Genomic DNA, 23,130 nt, shown 5'->3' on the forward strand with positions numbered 1-23,130 from the left:
TCATGTTTTGATTACATTTACACAAGTTTGTTTAAAAAAAAACACAACAAAATTTTGGTTTCAAATTGTCTCAAATTATGATGCAACAGACCTACTTTGTGGAATCAATACATGCAATACAATAAATGTGGTGATGACTCTGACAGCTGTCAGGGAATCTAATATCTTACTATCAAAATTGCTAAATTGAGAGTTTAAAATTTGTCTAAATTACTTTGTTAAATTAGTCACCACAGCTTTCTACCATTACCTGACATCTCCCCAGATTTATGTTAAAAGTCAGACTAAAGACTAAGACAATTAGTAGAAAAACTTGCATGATCAATATCTTACAGACCATATAAGTAAATAAGAAAATTATATATGTATGAGGATTTTCTATAAAATCTAAAAGAAATACAGGGTCTTAGGAGTGTGCAGGGTATTATAGTAGAATAATAGAAATCATGCTTACAAAATATTTATTTTTGTTGCTCACCGGCCACAATTGATTAATATTTAATTAATTAGCTAGCTCTCACCCAAATAACAAAAGCAATATTTCCCAAACTGCATGTTCTACATATTGTCCAGAGAAGAAAAAAATAGTAGTGACAGTGTGTATTTTTTAAATACAGAAATGCAAGCACAAGCTCGCTTTGTTTCCTCCTTTTCTGTCTCTAACTGTACTGGCTGGTCATGGAGGGAAGTAGGGTGGTGGGGGTGCTGTGTCTGCTGTTTTGTTTACGGTGCCATTACTTTTTTTAACCAGTTACTTCCACACCACTTCTTTCATTATGCTGATCTGTGAAGTGGAACGTAACACTGGCAGAGTTGAGAGGTCAGGGGCTCCCGCTGCCTAGATACATAGAGTCTAATATTAGAACATTTCCTTGATTTGTTAGCAGCATCTCTGCTGACTCCTGAGCACATGGTAACAAGCCGGCCAATAGGATTTCAGGAAACCACTAAACCCCTTGCTCTGTATAGCAACAGTGGCATCCATCCCTTATTTATTTATATAGATTTTTTTTCCCACCGACTCATTCTCATGCTTCTGTCCCCCCTGCAGTGCATCCACACTGTGCTCTCAAACTGTGAAAGAGTTACAGTGTGAAGAATGGTTCTGCTCTTTTAGTTTTGCTTTACCTGCATAAGCTCTAAATCTATTAGTTTTTTAAAGAGATTTTTCATACATACATATTATTTTTTTTACATTTTTTTACATTTTTAAACTGTAGGTCAGGTCAGTGGAGTTTTTCATATTTGCATATAAAAGTATAAAAATGGGAATTGCCTTGGAAAAGCCTTGATTTTTATGAAGATATGAGACCTATCAGTGAAGACAAGAAGAAATACCCAGAGGAACCGTGTCATGGTAAAACGTGTCCCTCAGAGGGGATGCACAACAAGCAAGTAGAGGGGATCTTTAAAAGATGGAGGACACAAGTGGAGAGGCGGTCCGGGATAGGAGGAGTGGGGTGGTGGTGGAGGGACATAGGATGGCGTGAGGACCGAGGCCGGTGGTTGGTTTGATCATAGCCACGTGTGCGTCCAGCCACATCTCTTCACTGCTTCATGGATGTAGATAAAACGTTGGCTTCCCCGGTCACCCAGTCCCTTCTATCTTGGCCCAGGTAGGTGCATTATTGTCCCCTACTTTTGAGTTTTCTGACGAAGTATCGTTTTTTTCAGTATATGGCATCTACAGCAGAAGTTGCCATTTTGAAAGTTCCGTGCATGTTCAGTCGGTATATGTCTTCGTCATTACAAGCTTAGGTATAGGGCGATGGAAAGCTTTAGGGCATTTGGAAAATATGGTGTTCTTTAGTCATCCCATTTTTGGGTTGCAACACTGATTGATAAGACTACAATCAAAAATGCGTTAAGAAGACAGTCATCAGCAAAAAAACCCAAACCAAACAATAAAAAAAACAGTGTGCCTATTTGTTGGATGGTAGATTATCGACTTTAATCACTCTACATTGAAAATACGACATTTTCAACCAAGCCCAGTACAATATGTAGATGTAATGAGATTTTGAAATTTTCCTTATAGATCCTTGAAACAAAGACCACAATATTTACTTTTTTTGATGACATCATCATTAAAATACATCCTAGAGTAAATAGCATGTTTAATTGAATTAGAAAACATAAATGAACCTATATGTGCTAACCCAAATGGATGCGTATATAAAGTTTTTTTTTAGTATCCAAGTATTACAATGAGAAAATGGGCTTATGTGATAAATGTCACAGTAACAATGTGATACAAATGAACTTTGTTAGAAATCCTGGTGATTATCCCGCGTCATCTCAAAAGAAACTAGATACCATGTAGCATGGGCCGTGAAGACTTTATGGCTGCAAACCATTGAAAGCGTTTTGATACAGACGCCATTTCTAGTGCTTTGACTAACAATCTTTATTGTTGCATGATTCTGTGGATTTGGACACAAGGAAATGCTTCTTTTATTGGAACAGACCATGTTTCAAATAATGTATGATACCAAGTTTCTATATCTCCTCATTTAAATATCAATCCTGCCAAACAACGTTTGTCCACAATTAGAACAAGAGAAATCACAAATCAGTGAACTTAAATGATACAGTAATTTTTTTTCAAGCTGTAGTTTACAGTTATAGCAATTTTGTCTCTGTTTTATTTCAAATTCACATCGATCAAGTTTACAAAGAACAGACAAAAAAAACAACACTAAAAAAACCACATCTTACCTAAAATATGTTTTAGATGATATGGTACAGTACCTCCGCTCTGCATCTCTTTAATAGGATGTCACATTTTATTGTAAATAATATAGGAGCATAATAAACTGCTAACTAATCCTAAATTTAACTGCAGGCTCCCAACGGTCGTAATGTTAAAAAAAAAAAAAGAAAAAAGATTGACCTAGCGTCCCTGACAAGTCAAATCCCACAAAATACTGTAATCCCTAATGAACATATTATACATTCTCATATAAAATTTTAAATTTCTTATTTTTGTCATTTTACTTTTGTGATTCAACAAGTAAGTTTCAATATATTTTGGAGAAACAATATCCTGAGGTTTCTTTTTAACTGTCAATCTCTCATTAGGAAATCGTTCTTTTTTTATTATAAATGCAGATCTTAAGTTAAGTTAATACACAGAATTCCAGAAGGCACACTAAGTATGTGTCCAAGCTAATTTTTCTGTTTTTAGAGACATACCTAGGGTGCCTTCTGGAATTATGTTATAAATATTACATTACTAAACCCTGCATTAAACAGATGAAAATAAGATTCCTCCTTATACTACATACACTGTAAATCCAGGATCTACTGCCTGGCCGAGAATTACCTTGCTTCACCTGATCTGAAAGTGATTATTACGAGAGGGTGATATTTATAAAGTTTCTTTGTTTAATATATGCAACAATCTGAAACACAAGAATGAAATTTTTAAAAAAGAAAAATAAATAAGACAGAAATATCTGCTACTGGAAAAGTAGCAGATGTAGTTTGTCCTGTTAATGTAAAATATAATAAAAGTCCAGGATTGCGATACTGCTGCTACATGCATTTTAGATTTGCCACATTGCTTAAAAAAAAAAAAAAATTATATACCTGTATATAAAAAATAGATAGCCACAACAGTTATGAAAATGTAATTGCAACATAATGAGAAATTTACAGTATGCAGTTTGCCTAGAGTTCACCATAATTGAATATTTCAATGCATTAGCACTGACAGTAATGGATGATTCAGTTTATGTAAACTTGTTTAACAGGAAGTGCTCTGATTGACAATATCAGATATTTAATTAATGCAGAAAATCAGTCTCACAAATACTGAACATTAATATATTAGGCTGCAAGTCTGGGAAATTAAGAGAGAATAAAGAGGTTAACAGCCTAAAATAGCAACTGTGATATGCACCAGACTGATCAGTGTAATACGTCAGTGTAGAAGATAGTTGTGCAATACCACTTATTTTTTAAGCAATATACTCAAGGTGAAATACGAGGCCCATTTTACTCCAATTCATTTGTGCGGTTTCTTCAAATTTGCTTTTTCTTTTGTAGGTAATGTGACATCAGTTGATGGGATTCCTTGAGAAAGAAATCAAACCATGGTGCTTCAGTCCATAACTCTTCAGTGGATTGCTAGTGACTATTTATATCTAATTAATGTCAAGTCACCTATGAGCACAAAGTTTGTTCAGTAACTAACTGGTGCCTTTTGGTGGATCCCAGATGTAAATCTCTTTTATTAAATATACACAAAAAAACTACTACTAAGTAGGAAAATCCCAAAACATCCGCTGGCAATGTCATCACTCTGCTCTGTGATGTGGGTAAACCAGGGGTTTAGGCTAAGGAACATGCTCTGTCTCCATAACACAGGGCAGCCATGAACTCTGCACAATCACCCTCTTTATCCTCTGCCATGAGTAAAACCGGAAGCTGATAATGTGATCAACAGCACTGTGGTTCCTAGCATCCCACTGCTTCACAACGTTAATATAACTAAGCTGGACTATTGAGTCAGTGTTGTGAAAATGGCAGAAGAGGGTTTTCATCTCAGACCTATAGACAGCATAGACTACACTGGGGACAACATATTCCAGCCAGCTGATTTCCCAACATCATCACTAGCATCTCTCCATCTCAGTGACAAGCCTGCAGTCATCAGTGAGAGCACCAACCATATGGTGGAAAATCCTGAGCACCGTTCCTTATTTCCTGCAATGAGGTCATCACTGTGCAACCAATCACAACGACAGACAGACATATCCATGGATACAAGGCCTGAGCTATCACCAGCAGATCAAGGCAAGTTTGAAGATGCTATATTAAGGTGTTAGTAACAAAACATATTTGTGGACTTAAATATTTCAATACTAACTATAATATGCTGTACCAAATGGTTGTTACTCTTTCACTCTAAGAATAAAAGAAACCAACTAACTTCTTTAAAATAATCTGAATAAACTTAATAAAAGCAAAAGTAATAAAATAATTATCTGATTTTGCTTTTTATTTTATTTTATTTTTTTAATTTAACAAAGTATATTACGTATCAGAAAAAGTTAAAATGGCTCAGACAGTTTGTTTTAGAAAAGACTATAGGAATTGGCTCGGGAACCCCTTACCAATATGGTACTGGTGCAAGCCCAGTGGGTAATTACCAGACGGGATTTTAAAGATGACGATACCTAATTTCGGTACAATTGCTGAGCTGTTAAAGTAACAGGCAACTGAAGCATCACTGCACATTGCGTGCCAACACTAATTCATCAACTTGCTCTACCTATGTGGCTACCTTTAACATGATTACTTGCATGGTTAAAGCAAAACTAAAAGGGTAAAATCACTTAATTAAAAAAGTATCCAATATCTATATAAAAAAACAAAAACAAAAAACAAAACAAAACGAAGTCTGATTGAAAGCCTGTGTAGGGTAACGCTAAGTACGTCAGACTGTGGTGTTGGTGTCCCTGGCCCCGGCGATGAGGTGACAATTGTGAATGACAACAACAGCCTTTCATCTTTTTAGTAATGTAATGCCGACTACAAATATTCAATTCATAAAGTAGGAAATACCAAAAATTGTAAAAGTGGGACCGTGAGATATTTCAGAGTAATGGTAACTAGGAATGTCCCAATAATACTTTCTGCAAACAGGGTTATGTACTAACCTTTTAGTATTTGCTGACAAGTACTAATCTGTTTTTGCTTTTAGTATGACTTGTTAGACAGTGAAGAGTTTTATGAGAACAGGAAATTCTTGTTTGTTTTTTTGCCAAAACAAATACGGCATTAACTGGGGTTTTATAAATGAAACAACTTTTGCTGAAAAGAAGAAAAAATAAAGACAAACGACCAACAAAGCACAGACTTCAAAGGTGAGATTCTAGATTGAGAGGCTGTAGAGTCTACAGAGGAACAAAGAGGTGAAAAATAACTTTGCTGTAGATCTTCCTTGGTTGTTAATTATATCAGTCGCAAATATTAAACATGTTTAAATAATCCTGAGAAACAAGCCTGTTAGTAATAAGATCTTAGAACTTTAGTGGATTAGAGCTTGCATTCTGCTTTACTTTAGTCATCATCCACAGATCTACCCCCGCAGTTAATGTTGTAGCAAATGTGGCATCAGAGAAATTTTATGAGTTAAGAGTACATAAGGGTAGTATTTCTCATTGAGTAATGTACTGTTTTGTGTGTGGTGTCTCCTCTTGAAATTGTTTGTAAATATAAGATTCAGCAGGCAAAAAGGCCATGTGTCAATGAAACTAAGCTAAAGACAAACCAAGGGGAAAAAAATTGTTAATTTGTGTAATTTTAGCTACATTATCTAGATGATAATTTCTTACTTTTAAATGTGAAGCTGTGACAGTTTATGTCTGACACATAACAAGAAAGGAGAGGACTTGTATAAGTGGTAACTTTTTCAGCAAATCTTTCCTACAAGGAAGGTACAGTAAAACAATGCGGGGGCAACGAGGTATTGAACACTTTAAACTCAACACTGGCTTTTGTCTGGCCCCCCGCACCATTTCCCGCAAATCACACATCCTGAACCACGAAACACAGAGTATGTTTGATAAGATTGCAGGTAAACAGCATCATAGTTCAAAGCTGCTTTGCAATTCCTGAGTGGTGAAAAAAGTCTAGGTGAGGGGTTACCGTCAGGATGAAGACTGAGCAGCATCACTGCCTACCTGTGCTCAGAGATCCTGTATATCCTCAAGTTTGGCTTATTTATATAAATTCTTGTCATATGACAGCTATCACTTTATAAAATATATTCAAAAAAATAAACACAAAAAGCAGAGGTCTGACAGTCAAGTAAAAAAATTAAATCATAGTAAAGTTCTAAAAGTAGAATTATAATAGTATAAACACAGTTCCATTCATCCCACTGGACTGAGAATCAACTGTAGTAATATTTATGGGGACTAGTGTATTTTTTGACATGGTATAAAGTTTTGCTAAATTAAGTAGTGACTGACAGAATCAAAACATATGAGACAAGGTGCAAAATATTAGAGTAAATTTGTGAAGTTAAAACTCAGTGTCGCCTTAAACAAATGTTAGAAATTACTAATAAAAGAAAAATTACAAACAGTTGCCATATAAACACGCACACACACACACACACACACACACACACACACACACACACACACACACACACACACAAAAAGATACTAAATAAAAATGAACCTGTAGATCAGTGAAATAACTTTAAATCAACTTGGGTGCTCATCAGCTATTGTAAGATTTAGAAACTTAAATCTTTGCCACGCCACTAATTTTACCAAGGACCTTCTCCAGTAGTCTTTATTTTTACACATGATAACTAGCCTCAGTCTTGACAGATCATCTGGTCACATAACTGTCAAGGGCAGCATGCCTCTGAGTCCTGCACTCTTTACCTTTGTTGATTAGAAATTTATTCCACTTAATGTACTGTCAGTATTACTAGATGTATGTAACTGCACCCTGCATGCACAATTTTATTTTTCTATGAAAATAAAAGAATTAATTAGTCTCTACAGATAAGCAAAAGGTAGCCTACACTGTTGTGATTCCCTCGAGTTATAAGGGGAGGCCTGAAAGAGTATTTCACCAAATTCATAAGCGGCAGTAATTGGTTTTAAGGAGTTAATGAGTTCAAAGGTTTACACAATGTTTACGGGTTTTTTATACCAGGCAAGTTGTGACAGCTTTGCCATTTGTGCGGCCTGGGTTAATGAGTTTACACCCTTTCTAATTTTACAACAGCAAATGTACGATTCCTCTAACATACAACTGTCTGTAACAGCGATTTAATGCAAATCCAGGCATGCTATCACAAGTGCTGAAGGGATGATTTACATCAACTGCTAGCAGCTCATCTCTCACTACACACATGTATTAGTGCATGTGTCCATAGACACATACTGGTAAACAATTCAACAAATGTAACGCTTTCAGGAAATGCCTGACAGACAGGTTCTCCTATTACCCTGCTCACAGGCCACATGCAAATGGACAATAAACACAAACAGACACAGTGGTACATCAGCTTCAGTCCTTCAGGCTGACATGGACATTCTTTGCAGGCAGCTGTTGTTTGTTAGGCAAGGCGAGGCGAGGCAAGGCGAAGCAAGGCGAGGTCAAGTCCTAAGCAGCACTGAGTCTGGCTGAGTGTGCCTGAGTGTTGAGGAGTGCCAGTTCTGGTATTTTAGGCAGTCAGACAGTGTCACCTGTCAGCAAACTAGTCTGAACAGAGTCTCCCACATGGTGCAAGACTAAGCAACACAACGATATCTCCCACTAGAGTCCTTGTCAGTGGGCCAGCAGTGTGTGCTGAACAGCGACAAAATACAGACTGTCCAGAACTGTGATCAGGAGTAACACTGTGTCGTTTTTCGGTTGAAGTTTCAGACTTCCTGGAGCCTAAGATGGGCCAAAATGACAGTGAGGCTCAGTCTCACACTCTGACAGAGTTCCTGCAGGACCCTTCTGCCCCTGTTGCCCATGAAGCCCTAAGAAACAACATCGCCAAGGAAGGAGGTAGTCTGTAATATCCATTTGTTCTGCTTGTTAGAAAATGTAGCAGGTCAAGTACTTTTTATATTTATATAATAATAATACTATTATTATTACTATTATTATTTTGTGACACATTTTTAATCAAAAGGTTTTAATTATCTTTTTCGAAGGACTAAATATATTTAAATTGTTGACAGCCAAAAAAGGATGATAGTTATATAATAAGTAACTAAAAACATGATGAATATTAGGATGGATTATCCTATTATGCTGAATTGGTGCTTGATATTAAAGAATAAATTAGGGACCTCTTTAAAAAAAACAAAAATGCCCACTGTGCAGAATATGTAGGAGACATACATAAATAATTAAATATATATACACAATGATTAAAAAAGACTCAATGACTCTTCTGCAGATTACCATCTGTGGATATTTGTCTTTTTTAGTGTTTCTGTTTTTGTGAATTAATAATTTATTGCTTCCATTCTCAGCACTTCAACCCAAGCATAACATAACCAACGCTATGGCAGTATGTGACTCCAGTGCAGATGACAACCAGCTCTCCGATGTAGAGTGGTACTGGGGAAACATCTCAAGGTATTATTTTACATGGTTTTTATGCTCACCCTGCTAAAATAAAGAACTGAATATTTCCTTCCCTCAAATGTATATAAATAGACATTAATTAATAGCAAATATTAGAATATTTAAAATTAAAATTCTGGTTGGAACTGATTAAAACCTTTTTTGCCTTTGTATATTTTCAAGGGAGGAAGTAAATGAGATGATGAGAAACACTGCTGATGGCACTTTCCTGGTTCGAGATGCTTCCAATAGGAATAAAGGGGAATACACTCTCACACTAAGGTAAGGTACTTTTTTTAAATCTAAATTGTAATTCCTTCCTCAGAATGTGTTGAAAACTGCATATACTATTTACAATGTAGGGATATGGTTGCTGTAAATTAAAAAAAAAAAAGGTAAATTTTGTGGGAATTTTTTTCCTGGTTTCAATGTGTAACTTTATACATTTCCTGGTTTTTCTTCATTTTAGTTGAAGATTTATGATACAAAACGTTGCTGATTGGAGTTTAGCACAGAATCCAGCAGTAAGCAACATAACTTTCTGCACAACTGAAATTTTCAGTTATCCATCTCACATCTGAGGGAACAGAAACACAACAAGTAAATCTAGATTTCTTAAACTTTAAACTTTGCTCGTTTTAAATGTAATACTGTGAATCATTGTCATTGATGGGCATCGTCTCTATGTTGTTCCAGTTTGCAGTCTATAAAATCAGTTATGCATCGTGCGAATTAAAAAAAAATACACCAGCTATGTGGAAGTCAAGTTGCTGTGCAGACCATACAAGAGGACTAAAGGCTGCGGACTCGCTATTTTATAGCTGATATTAATTTGGATTGAAACATGAAACCATGTTAGTTGGATGACATTGTGCAAGTAGGTGTGTGCAAGGCTGCGTTTAGATTTTTGTGACTGAGATTACATGCCCTTAAGTAAACAGCTTACTTACTGTAACCCGGGAAGCAGCTGCATCTACCACTACAGCCTTGTTCTTCTGTTTGTCCACAACTACTATGTTTGGTTGGTTGCCTATTACCAGTCTGTATCTGGAAGTTCCACAGGATCTTAGCTCTGTCAATCTCAAACACCTTTGGAGGCGTGTCCCATTAACTTTGGGACTTCCAGCCCGTAGTCGCCACAGATGTTTTGGTACACTGTGATACACTTTGTTATGGCGTTCAATGTTTGCCCTGCCTGCTAGCATCTTACACCCCACTGTTAAGTGCTGGATTTTCTCAGGGGAACTTTTGCACAGCATGCACCTAAAGTCCTACCTGGTATGGTACCCCCTGGCCTCTTTTGACCTTGTATTTTGTGTGCCGCTAGGGTTAGTGCAGTCTCTTTGCTGTCTCTTAGTTCACTTTTGTCCAGCCACTGGCAAGATTATTCAATAATCTGCCACTTCTTCTATCTGACGGTGGTACATGCCACACAGGGGTTTGCCATCCATAAGGATTCCTGCTCTTCTTTCCCTTGCTCCACTAGTTTCTGCTGCATGAGGTATTAACTTAGCACGTCATCACATGGAGCCATCTTTCTGATGTATTCATGGATCTTGGCTGTTTCAACCTGAATAGTGGCTCTGACGTTTACTAATGCTCTGCCTCCTTCCTCCTGCTTAGTGTACAGTCTCAGGATGCTGGATTTGGGGTAAAACCATGTATTTTAAGAAGCTTCCTTCTCCTCCGTGGTACCTGATGACCGGGAGGGCATAGGTATTAATTTCCTAGACTTTGTTCTTCCCATTCAGACCTTGAAAAATGACAGTGTTACCCCTGACCTCTTAGGACTTTACTCTTTGTTGGTAGTTAGTAGTAGCCGCTTTCCCTGTGGCCTCTTAATAGTTAAATTTGCCTGTGGGATCCACAGGTACTTGTAACTATCATCAACATTTGCCATCTTGCCTTCTGGTAGTACAATCCCCTCAGCTCTGACTACCTTTCCTCTCCTTATTACTACCCAAACCACACTTATCTAGTTCGGATGAAATTTCAATGTCCTGGCTGCATATACGGGTGGTATGGATCAGTGAGTCAATGTCTCATTCACTCTTGGCATACAGCTTGATGGCATCCATGTAGAGGAGGCGTCTGATGGTCGCTCCATTCCGTAACCAATATCTGTAAACACTCTTGGTGATGATCTGGCCGAGGGGGTTCAGGCCTATGCCGAACAGCAGCGGGGACAGAGCATCTCCTTGTTATAAGCCGCACTTGATGTTGACTTGTGCAAAAAAAAAGTTCTGTAGGGTTGTTTTCCACTTCCCCATTTAGTTCTCAGTGAAAGCTCTTAGAGCCCTGAGTTCTCTAATTTTATTACCCTGCCACTGGGAGTATCCTGTTTATTCTCCTGGTTTCGTCATGACTCCTTGTTGCCTTGATCATAGCCTCCAATCTCGGTTTCCATTGAGAATACTGCACCTCATGGATAAATTTGTGGTCTTTCAACCAAGCATATCAAGGATCACAGTTGTTGTGGTGTATATGAGTTTGGGCCACTTTGTGTCCGTTTTAGTAGACAGTTTGGTCAGACAGTGATTTAAAAACAAATCAGCATTGTTCTGCATTTCATTTCACTGCTTACCCTGCCTGTAGTCTTTTGTCATAGCGATTCTGGTTGCAAATATACATGGCAGAAAATCTAGCAAGGGAAATCAGGTTTCTCTAATCCCTTACCCGAAATCAGGTTTTCTATTTACATGGTTGGGAAACCAGGTTTTTCAAGAAAACCAACTGTAACCTGATAACTTAAGTTCAAGTAAAGGTAGTTACAAAAAAGTTATACCAAGTTACAGTAATGTCAGACATCCAGCCAGTGTCAATGCTGAATACTTGCACCTAACCAAACTAAAGAAAAATATGCAGTTTATATACCACACCCAGTAAATTAACAGTATGTTGAGTCCAGCAGGACCAGTGGCATCCCAGTGATGTCAAGTCCACCCCAAACCCCCAACAGTTTCAGATAACTTCTCAAGTTACCAGTCAGGGGTCAAAATTGCAGACCACTTGGAATTTGAATTGCCACAATGTTCAATGTAAGATAACCAGTTTTACAAAATAAGATTTAATCAATGTTATAGTCTATTATATTGTACAATTATTTACATTTTCCAAAAGATAAGACAGGAGGCATAAGATAAAGCTATAAATCAACATATTTCATTTATTTAAACAATTACTGGTGTCAAAGTATCACATCCATCCATTCTTTATTGGAACCGCTTCTCCCATGTGCAGGGATTGCAGGGGTGCTGAATCATATTCCAGCTGTTATCGCATGTAACAGCATGGTACACTTTGCACAGGTCAGCTGTCTATCTCAGGGCTGACACAAAGAGACATATAGTACAGAGACAACCATTCTTACAACAATCCACATTCGGACCTTAGACCATGTCCTTAGATTCAGATCAAAGAACACCAACAACAGAATGAGGAGAGCATCCTCCATACAAAAAGGTCCCTTTGGACTCACCCATATTCACACCAGTGAACTTCTTGCTGTAAGGAGGCAGCGCTACAGTGTTTTCCACTCTGCCACCCCAAAGTATCAGATAGAAAACTGACTTTTTTCCCCAGGTGCTAATCTTAAAGAAAAAGTGAAACATAGTAACTGTGACGCCAAATTCAACTACTATTGAACTAACAGTTCCATGGTTAGTCATTTTCCAATGGTGTCCTCCTAAAGCGAGCACAGTAGAGTACATGTTTCAGTATTCCTTTTAGTATGGCTCTTTACAACAGTTATCCTTTGACCTTTACAGAAAAGATGGTTCGAACAGACTGATAAAGATTTTTCATCATGGTGGGAGGTATGGCTTTTCTGAGCCACTGGCCTTCCCCTCTGTGGTGGACCTAATCCAATATTACCAGAAAAAGTCACTAGCCCAGTACAATGCTAAACTCGACACAAGACTACTCTACCCCATTTCAAGATACCAGCAGGTAGGTGTACATCTCCAGTTGTGACTGTGATGGCTCCATTGCTTTTTGTTAAATGCATAGGAATAATTATCATTTTGATTAATATTTTGTACCAGTATTTGCAAATTGTGTTGTTTTGTAGCACCTTGGTTCTGGAGGAATGTTATCTCGTTTCCACTGTGTACTGTGTACCACTGTGTATAGTAGAAATGACAATAAAAGCCACTTGACTTGACTTGACTATAAACCTTTGTCTGCATCAAAACTAGGTATAGGTACAATGAACAGAAAAGCACTGTTAAGAGTCCAAGAGACTATGTTACTGTGGTTTAGATCAGACAATATACATCATAAGGTGGGTTTCCATTCATCTGGTCATAGGCAAAGAAATTTGGCAATTTGTGAACAAATAAGTAGGATAAGATTCTGAAACAAGATAGCATGTTTTATTAGCTTTGAAAGGTTTACGTGTATTTGTGTGCAATGAAAACAGACATGGCAAATAATTGATGATATATAGGAAACGTGCCCATAACATTCAGACACAGACACACAAACATTCCGACTTAACGGAAAATACAAATAGGAGTAGATGAAAAATTCTGATCCATATGAAGGAATGAGGAGTCTGTTACATTCTATAAATGAACTCATAAAACTAGACACATATTTTCATTATGTTTCTACATTGCCGTTTTTGGTTTAAGGTTTGGTACTAGTGCTGAATATAGGACTGAAATACATTTTATGTTCTTGTTGGTGCAACAGCAGGTTGTGATGGAAGTTGACATTGATGCAGTTGGAGAACAGTTAAGGATTTTTCAGGATCAGTACAAAGAGAAGAGCAAAGAGTATGGCCATCTATTTAAGGAGTTTAACCAAACCTCCCAGGTATAACAGCATCCTTATCATTTAGTCTTAATACCGAGTAACTGTAGTTTTTTTGGGTAACAGCACAGTTTAAGTAAATAATTTAGTTTGACTGCTAAAACACAATACAACTTAAGACTGTGTTGAAGGTGAAACTATTTTTTTCTTTTGTTCCCTAGGACCTACAGAGCAAGAGAACTGCCATTGAGGCTTTCAGTGAAATAATTCGGATCTTTGAGGAGGAGTGTGAAACGCAAGAACGCTATAGCAAGGAATACATTGATATGTTCCTCACATTAGACAACAGCTCAGATGCTGACAAGTATGTTTCCATACACCAACCCCATATGTGGTCACTTTCATGCATCCCATTTTACTTTTTGTGCTGTTTGAGAAATAAATATTATATCCATTGGTTACTAAAATTGTTCTTTATCCTGATCCAGGATTCAAAGCAATTCAGATGAGCTGCAGTCAAAGGTCGAAGAGATCCACAACAGCAAGAAAAAGTTGGAAGAAGAACTAAAGAATAAGGCATTAGCTCACATGGAAGTTGACAAGAAAATAAATAGCCTGAAGCCTGACCTTGTGCGACTCAAGAAGATCAGAGATCAATATCTGCTGTAAGTTTCTGAAGTTGTATCTGATCAAATTTGACAGGGCTCTAGTCGTGATGTTTGGATGTGTGGGTCAGAGCATGTCTAAAATGGCGGGTCTTGTGGGATGTTCCTGGAATGCAGTAGTCAGAACCTACTTATCAAAAGGATGAAGGCACCCAAGGCTCACTGATACACATGCACAGTGAAGAATGGCCCATCTGGTCTGATCCTACAGAAAAACTGCTGTAGCATAAATGCTGAGTACACACAGTGCATTGCAGTTCATTGACCGTTTATCAGTTTTATAACCATATGGGGCCACAAATCCTAGAGCAAATCGGATGTGTACTGATGCATGAAGGAGATGAAACTCATTGGAAAACTTGGACAAAAAAAAATTCTGCCCCAAAAACAAAGTAGTGACATGTTATTTTAGGGGATGGGTAACCTGGCTAAAAGAGAATATCAAAATCTTAACTTAAATAATCATTTCCCATAATGATTAGTTTCCACTTTTGAAATGTACTGTACAGTATAGAAATGATAGAAACACAGTCAGTGGAGTGGGTAATTTGTCTAATCGGCCATAAATTGGGCTATATCAGAGAGATGTCGAAATTGTGTGCAGGAACAAACTCTTTGACATGGTAACTACAAAACATAGACAGCTGTATATTTAGTTTTGAAGATATATTACAAATGTGAGTCAATGTAAGTCAATGAAAATATTACTGGTAAAACTTAGACCTCAACAATTTTAGTTTTTGTTGACTAACAAAAATAGAAGAACTAACTGTGCTGTGTCCATGTTTTAGATGGCTCACCCAGCAAGGCACTAGACAGAGCCAGATTAATGACTGGCTGGGTATCAGGAATGAAGAAGAAGAGTGAGTATGAACTCATAATGTTTCCATTATGACAGAAAAGCACAACTTTTACACATAGATTAACACATATACAGGCTACAGATTTTTTTACAAGCTAACTTTGGCAACAGTGTTATGTGAATTTTTTCCTTTATTATCAATTAGCAGAGGGTAATGAATCAAGGTTAAGTTTCTGGAATGAACTTACCTCCCAAGGCATCAAACAAGGAATGCCTGGTGATTGCTGGAAAATCCCTGTATTTGTATTGAGAAATATGCATTTAAACATATATATTTTATAACTAATCTAAATGCACCACTATCCCATCCTCCTTTAGCCCGTACACCCTGGCCGATGACACACACCAGGATGAGAGGAGCTGGTATGCTGGTGGTATGAGGCGGAAGGAGGCAGAGGAGCTGCTGAGGGGGAAGAGGGATGGGACCTTCCTAATTAGAGACAGCCAGACTCAGAGAGGCTCTTTTGCTTGCTCTGTCGTGTGAGTTTCTTGACACTTGTATATTTGAGGTATTTAACGATTAAAATTAATAACATTTAAAAGTCATATATAAATGCTTGTCTTGCCTGTTGCTAACTTGTGAATCGCCACACAATATGCATTTAATAAATCTTGATGTAATTCAGGAATTTTAATAGGCTGCCTGCTTACTGTGGTGTAGTTTTTTTTATAGCCAACAATAACAACTTCACTAAATAGGCCAGGGGGAGAAAATTAGGGGTGTCTCAATGCCGACAGCAGTCTCAGGTTTTGTTTATCAGTCTTTGTTATACAAAAGTAATTTTACCTCTGTATTCTTTTGTAGACTCTACAGTACATGTTTCCCACACGTCATCCAGGAGCTCACCTCAAATATGTGCTCAGTCTTTTATACTTTTCAGGAAAATTTCATTTATAAAACCCTAGTCACTGCCATATTTGTTTTGGAAAAAACCCACAAGAACTTTCATTTCCATTTTTTGTGAGTTTTTGTATCTAAGAAATTCCAGTATTCAGGTGCGTGCTCCTTCCACACTGTCAGAGACTAAAAATCTGTGACAGTGGTAACAGTGGTACTACTGTGGTAACAGTGTTTAGGTGTCAACTGTCTAGACTTTGAAAGTCTTTTGGTGTGTCCCCACTACTATTTGTGTCGGCAGTGTCCGCCAATGTCCCTTATAAACTTGACTCAGCACTGAATTGACTGTCCAGCAACTCATACTAAAAGCAAAATGAGTATAGACAAGGACTCAAATGTGTTACTTATATGTCAGAAAAAGTGGTATCAGGGAATTCCCTTGAGGTGGCTAGGTGGGAAATTTATTACCACAATTTTCTTCATTTAATTTTTATAACATCAATATTTCCTCTAATTTGTCACCTGAACCAGATGACCTCAGTCAGGTAGAGTACAAATTCGGTCAGCTAATTTTTTACAATTAATCAGAGTGAAATGTGAAAGAGTGAAATAATTAAAAGAATTTCAAACTGATTCACAGCCCCAAATTTAACATTTGGTTAAAAAATATTTCTTTTCATACAGTGTAGATGGGGATGTGAAACACTGCGTGATCTACAGGACATCCACAGGATATGGGTTTGCTGAGCCCTACAACCTGTACTCATCGCTGAGAGAGCTGGTCCTCCACTATCGACACACATCCCTGATCCAACACAACCAACAGCTGAATGTAACCCTGGCCTGGCCCGCTCTCAGCCAGCAGCCCAGCTGAGACACACCAGCACGCCACCCTGATGGCACTTTCCCAAAGATTCTCTGTATTAGCACTGAGGATGCACCAAATGTACCATGCACACTGTTACCAGATTTAACGGTTTGTTTTGTGAAAATACAATATTTTAGTTTCAGTACAAAGATCTAGTTATCCAAATTTAAATAGAACACTGCTATGATGTCATGGCTTACAAAACATTACTGAACAACAGTCACTAAAATGCCCTGCAAAGTTACTTATAACAGACCAAGTCAACATATGCCATGTCGACACATAAACCCTATCATGTGCAGTGCGCAAGTCCTGACAAAATTTGCATTTGTGTCAAGACCAGGTGCATGGTCACTAATGCAATGGAAGCAATTTAGTTTACAAAGAGCACAGTCAAGAGCTTACAGGAACAAAAAAATTTCCGATGGAAAACCTGTTATACTTTGACCAATAATGCGACAATCAAGGCAAAGTTTGCGTAACATGTGTTCCTGTAAGCTCAATCCTTATCAATAGCTAGTGTTAGTAATATTATATAAACTGGTGAATACTGTGAAGTAGATATGACACATATGCATACTAGAATCATTTCAGTTAGTTCTCTACAAACAAATTTTAAATATCAACTCCCAAAACATTGTTTATTACTTACATGTTCAGTATCAACGTGTTCTGATTTAGTCTCTGTTGTTTTTAACCTGATTTCTCTGTGGTTTTCTTAAGAGATAGTGATCATAAAGCTCTGATAAGTGCTGTGCAGCCTGACGTGGAGTCATAATACACTGCAATGGTCTTATGGCATTACAGTTCTAAAGGAAAAGGTTGTAAGGTGCCTTTCAGAGATTCTTTTTTTGCCATCATATTTCTCGTAAAGAAAACATTTTATTAAGGAACTCTGAGGCCACTTTAGTTAGATACATGGATTAAATTAAACAAATATTATAGAAGGTAGAATCTTTTCTGTAAATTATTGCTTTTAAGCACATTGTAATATTCAAAACCTTATATTTAAATCAAAATGTAAAAGTGAAACAGAATAGTCTGCCAGATTGAATTAACATCACATGCAAGAGAGCACATGACATACAGTATATCATGTGCTTAAAATATACATGACAATAATTAATACAAATCCTATCTCAAGCAAGACTCATAATTGTAAGGGTCTTGAAGTCAGCGAATTCTTCAATTCTAGCAATAATCTAAAGGGTACAGCTGGAAACGATAATCTAAAGATAGAGAGGGTAAACATGTACATCAAATAATAAGTATTTAAAAAGGAGCTAGTGTTACTGCAACATACAGTATAACAACCTATAATGTATGATTGCTTAAACTGTTGCAAAATTATTACTATAACCTTTTACAGGCATGCTAGCTAGTTTTTGTGGCTAGTTATTGACTAATAACGTATTATTCCAGCTATGGTGGACCAAATAGAGTATATTACTATAAAATGCGTATTATTAGAATGAATTATTATTATTAGATTTATTCTTGAATAGAATTGTTCTTCAATGAATACTGACATCTAGAAAACAGAACAAACCATTTTTTTTCTCCTTAAGTGTGAGGTATATATTCAAAATGGCAAAATTACACATTTAATGCTTAATGTTTCCATTTGAAATGAAAACCGTTTACATTTCAGGCTATTCAGGTCCCTCCAGCAGGCAATAAGTAACAGGGAATCCTCTGAGTGTGCACTTTATTAATAGAGACAGTAAATCAACTATTTTTTTTTTATAGGAGTAAGTACAGTAATCATTTTATATAGCAATACTTGCCTAGTAATGTTAATAATTTAAGAAGAGCTGATTTTACATTTTGTCAAGGGTTTCATTACAATGTTCAAATTCATGTATTTTTTCTTTTTTTAATAGGTCACTTTGAAAGCACATCTCTCTTACCAGCTGTTGTTCAAACATATGCTCGTTGTGTAAGTACACTTGAAGTTTTGTCCGAATGCTTATTGCCATAAAGGAGGCTGGGAATTTTGTGTCTAACTTCTATTTTGTGGCAGTAAAATACATTTAAATGTTTGACTTTGCATGTCACTATTTAACATTACCTAGGTAAACAATATTGCAATTCAGAAAATTAACATTAAGGCTGGGTACTGTTTTAATACTTATTCTAGTACACTGTAATTTCATCACTAGCTGTAAAATCCAAATTCATTACCTTAGCTTAAACCTTTTATTTGCAGTGTGCAAAAGAGTTTTTGCTTTGTTTTCATCACTGGTACTTGGTACTTTTTATTTAAATTTTTTTTAATTGCACTTCCTCGACATTAATAGTCACTCATACAGTCGGGCACTACTGTGAGATCTTTTTCAAAGTAAAACTAAAATTATTAATGTTGCACATGCTCTGTTGTGCTTGTGAACACACACATATGCAATTGAGTGATGTACAGTTAAAATATGAAGCATAATTGCTATTTAGAGTAAGAACATTAATTTTGTTGAGCTGTTCACGCACTTTTGCAATATACAGTGCTCATAAACAAAGAGGTATTACACTCCTACAGTACGTGTTACAGATGTGCAGTCTATTTAGCATATTGCTGTTTTGTGGACAAAAGACTTATGTTTCCATCAGAGTGTTGCACTTTCATCTTTTATAACCAGAACTTCCTGCCTCACAGGAAGTTTATTAAATTGTTCTGTTTTCCATCTTACAATCATGTGTTAAACAGAAAACATGGATAAATCTAAATTAGTATTATGAAATGTCCATCAATGGCATGTAAAACCAAAATGTAAGCGTCTGTCCTCTGTCATTTACTTTTTACTATTTGCACAATAATTACGTTAATTGTTCAAATAACACATTTATTTAATGTTATGAATACTAGGAACTTTGCTTCTGAGTTAATTTTAATTTTAAAAAAATACAGAAAAGGTATAAAGATTATATTTGCACAAACAGACTATACCACTGCTTTGGGGTTTAGATTTAAAGCATAGTATTTGCACATAAGTATCTCGAGAAGTGGAGATACTATGACTTAACGTCTTTGTAAATATCCACCCTGTTACTAAAGCAGGTGGACGTGTTGTGGTGCTAAATCTGGAGAAGTTGCTGATGAGATTGATATGTTGTAGCACTAAGAAGCACTAAAATAAAGTTTTGAACCCCCCTTAATTAGCTGACCTCTTATTAGTATTTAGCCTTGTTAAAGTCAGACATCTATGATTGATGTGGTCTTTTTCTGTTGCCCCTGTATCATATATACTGTATAAAAACTGTACAAACTGGGTCTGGTTTGGCCTTTGGTTTCAGAGTTTTATAGAAATATATTCTCTATATTTTTTTTCCAACAAAGGCATTCTTTATTACCAATTATCTAGTGTTTTGACAACCATTGCATTATACATTTGCTGTTGTATTTTTAGAATTATACCCAGCTATAGCAGGCACTATTTGTCTAAAAAGCAGGTTGAGGTTTTACTTCAGTCATTGTAAAGAGGTAGCTATTTAACTAATCTATTCTGCTGGTCTGTTGACCTTTCAAGATCATAAATGCCAGAAAAAAGTGACTGCCATTTAGATTTTGATTTTAGACTTCTCTTCTCCTTTGAATTTCTCAGTTTAGTAGCATGTCAACACCAAATCAAGATTTATTGTTACTCCTGAGCAACTTCCTAATGTTTGTAAAAATGTTGTGCTAGATTCCATACTTGTGGCATGGAAAATTAAACCCACCTAAATGGTAGTAAGAACTGCTATAAACTTAGGTGGATGCCTTTATGAAGAATTCTTAAAATTGATTTCTTAATCAAGTTTATTCTCTTGGGTTGATGCTATGGATTTATTTGATAGTGTTGATACCATGTAATGCAGAAATGACTGAATTAGAGAAATGGTGCTAGTTTTAAATAAATTAATATTGTTGGTCAAGGCCTGTGGTGAGGGTCATGACTTTTTTTTAATAATCCTAGGTTAAATTCCTAGTGGGAGGTTGTTTTCCTTATGATTTATTTATTTATTTTTATTTCTCTCTCCCTAGGAATTATATTTACATTGGTGTCAAATTGCAGTAACAATGCAGGAAGTAGTTTGTCATTTAGGTAGAGATGCAAGGTTGAAATTTGAAAGATATGGTGGTGGACTGTCGTGTAGGCCTGACATGTTTGAGCAGTTAAGTGAAGGAACTGGTTGTGTAGGTTGTGGCAGGTATAGATAGTTTTGGTGTGTTTAATGTGTATTTATTAAGTTGGAAAACTTAAAGAAAGTGGAGAAATGGTCTATTATAATAATGTCTATTATGAGTTTGGTTTAGCTATGGGTTAAGAACAAGTAGGGTGGATGGTAACTGACATTTACTGACACACGGCTGTCATGCATAGGTTTTTTTCATCTCCATCCACATTCTTGCATGCTATAACAGTGGAATCTAGCACAAACATTTGTCAAAAAAAGACCACAACATTTTTTGTGTACAACCTATGTTTGTTATCCTTTTCACCCCGAGTTAGATAAGACATTATCAACCTTATTAAATGTGTGAAATCAAAGGATATTGTATATTTATAAATGTTTAGTTTCAGTTTGAGCTGTGGATGTGATTAAATACCTTTCTACTTCTCTCTAAATTCTCCATAGTTCCTGGTAAAATTATGATTCTGTAACTTCATTGTAGCTGTATGGACTTGTTTTTCTGCTTTAACGAAAAACATCTAGCTTCCCTCGGTTTATGGCCGAGGAAATCATTGCAGTAACATTCATTTTCTTGTGTTTTATCAGGCATTAAAATAGCCTGTGTTTGCATTAGAAGTCATATCTGAAGAAATTTGATAGTTCAAAACATTTGTTTGTGTAAAACCTGATTTTCGTACTTCATGTATGGACATTCAAATCCCAAAATAAATTTGAGAATATGGTTTAAGGGGTTTTGTGAATATTATTTCTGTACTTTTTCTTGGGGCAAGGAAGGTGGCATTTGGTTGAAGACCAGAGGCCTGCATTACCAATGTACTGTGTAAAAAAACAAAACAAAATGCTATTTACAATGCATTAGTAGCCTTTATAAGAGACAAGCTTGTAAATTGCAAAAGTCTGAAGAGACTATGTTTTCTACACTATAGCTAGATTTATTACACTTTAAACATTTGCAGCACCTGATGGTTTTAAATATCTACACAATTAGATTAACAGTATTTCAACCTACAGGTCTCACGAATGCAAAAAACGAAGTTGGCCTGAATGTAAAATTGTGGCAGACAAATCCGTGGTGACAATTATCATAATAGCAGAGACTTTGCGCTTGTACAACTGGTGCGACGGAGCCAAAAACACTGTGTGGGGCTGCAGCCCACCGAACCCCACCTCAGACACCGGCTGCTGCACTCGCACAAACAATGGATGAACATTTTATTTAAGAAAGGAAAACGCTCCTGCAGCTCGTTGACTGACCAAACAGAAAAACCTTGCAACATGAACACAAGTCAAAACACAGTCCACCGCAGACAAAACGGAGAAAATGGAATGTTAATGAGTCTTACCCTAGAGGGTCGTTCCACTGGGAAGAAGAATGTTCCTTGAAGAGTCTGGATCTCACCAGTTTTAAGATAAAACCAGCAGGTTCTGGTAGGGAGTAATTTTATCTCCAGCGACAGATGTAAGTTTACTTAGCATGTTCCAGCCATTTAAGTTAGTAAAAAAAAAAGTCCACAACTTTTGATAGGCCATTCATATGTGGCTTGGCTGCCTCATTTTCTTCAGCAGAGTCCAGGCTTGTCCCTGTCTGGAAAAAAAAGAGAGGCGACTGGATTGACCGTAGTCCCTGTCTCGTCCAATGTTTCTCTGTGTGGCGGTGAAGCTAACGTTCCAGTTCCCAAACAAAAGTGCTTTGCGACCGGACTTCAGAGATTATTCCAGACCCGCTGTTTTCGCTGTAAAAATAATATGTCTGGAACATTGTCGTGTATAAACTTAGAGCCCATTGTTGAGTTCTTTAAGGGGTCCTAAAGCTAACTTAGCTAAATACATTAAATGGCTTTCAAGAGTGGATCTAGGTTGTCTTGTTAACCATTCA

General features: G+C 36.7%; 1 protein-coding gene across 5 annotated transcripts; it reads left to right on the top strand.

Annotated features, from left to right (window-relative positions):
• The first annotated feature begins 1,056 nt into the window (after positions 1 to 1,056).
• Positions 1,057 to 21,976, top strand: LOC137132111 (phosphatidylinositol 3-kinase regulatory subunit gamma-like). 5 transcript variants are annotated; one of them, XR_010915070.1, is made up of 13 exons: positions 1,059 to 1,616; positions 4,051 to 4,800; positions 8,398 to 8,532; positions 9,006 to 9,111; positions 9,283 to 9,381; positions 12,867 to 13,047; positions 13,795 to 13,917; positions 14,076 to 14,218; positions 14,343 to 14,519; positions 15,311 to 15,382; positions 15,700 to 15,861; positions 16,904 to 17,195; positions 18,971 to 21,976. XR_010915070.1 is itself a non-coding variant. In XM_067514224.1 (12 exons), exons 2-12 carry the CDS (start codon positions 4,527 to 4,529, stop codon positions 16,964 to 16,966), a joined length of 1,530 nt encoding a protein of 509 aa, XP_067370325.1. In that variant the 5' UTR covers positions 1,057 to 1,616; positions 4,051 to 4,526; the 3' UTR covers positions 16,967 to 21,976. The 5 variants fall into 5 exon arrangements, 4 of the variants coding, with proteins under 4 accessions (XP_067370325.1, XP_067370323.1, XP_067370324.1 ...); XM_067514224.1 differs by having other exon boundaries at positions 1,057 to 1,616; positions 16,909 to 21,976; XM_067514222.1 differs by having other exon boundaries at positions 1,058 to 1,616; positions 13,798 to 13,917; positions 16,904 to 21,976.
• The last annotated feature ends 1,154 nt before the right edge of the window (positions 21,977 to 23,130 follow it).

The sequence above is a fragment of the Channa argus genome, chromosome 8, assembly GCF_033026475.1.
Source record: "Channa argus isolate prfri chromosome 8, Channa argus male v1.0, whole genome shotgun sequence".
Taxonomy (NCBI): domain Eukaryota; kingdom Metazoa; phylum Chordata; class Actinopteri; order Anabantiformes; family Channidae; genus Channa; species Channa argus.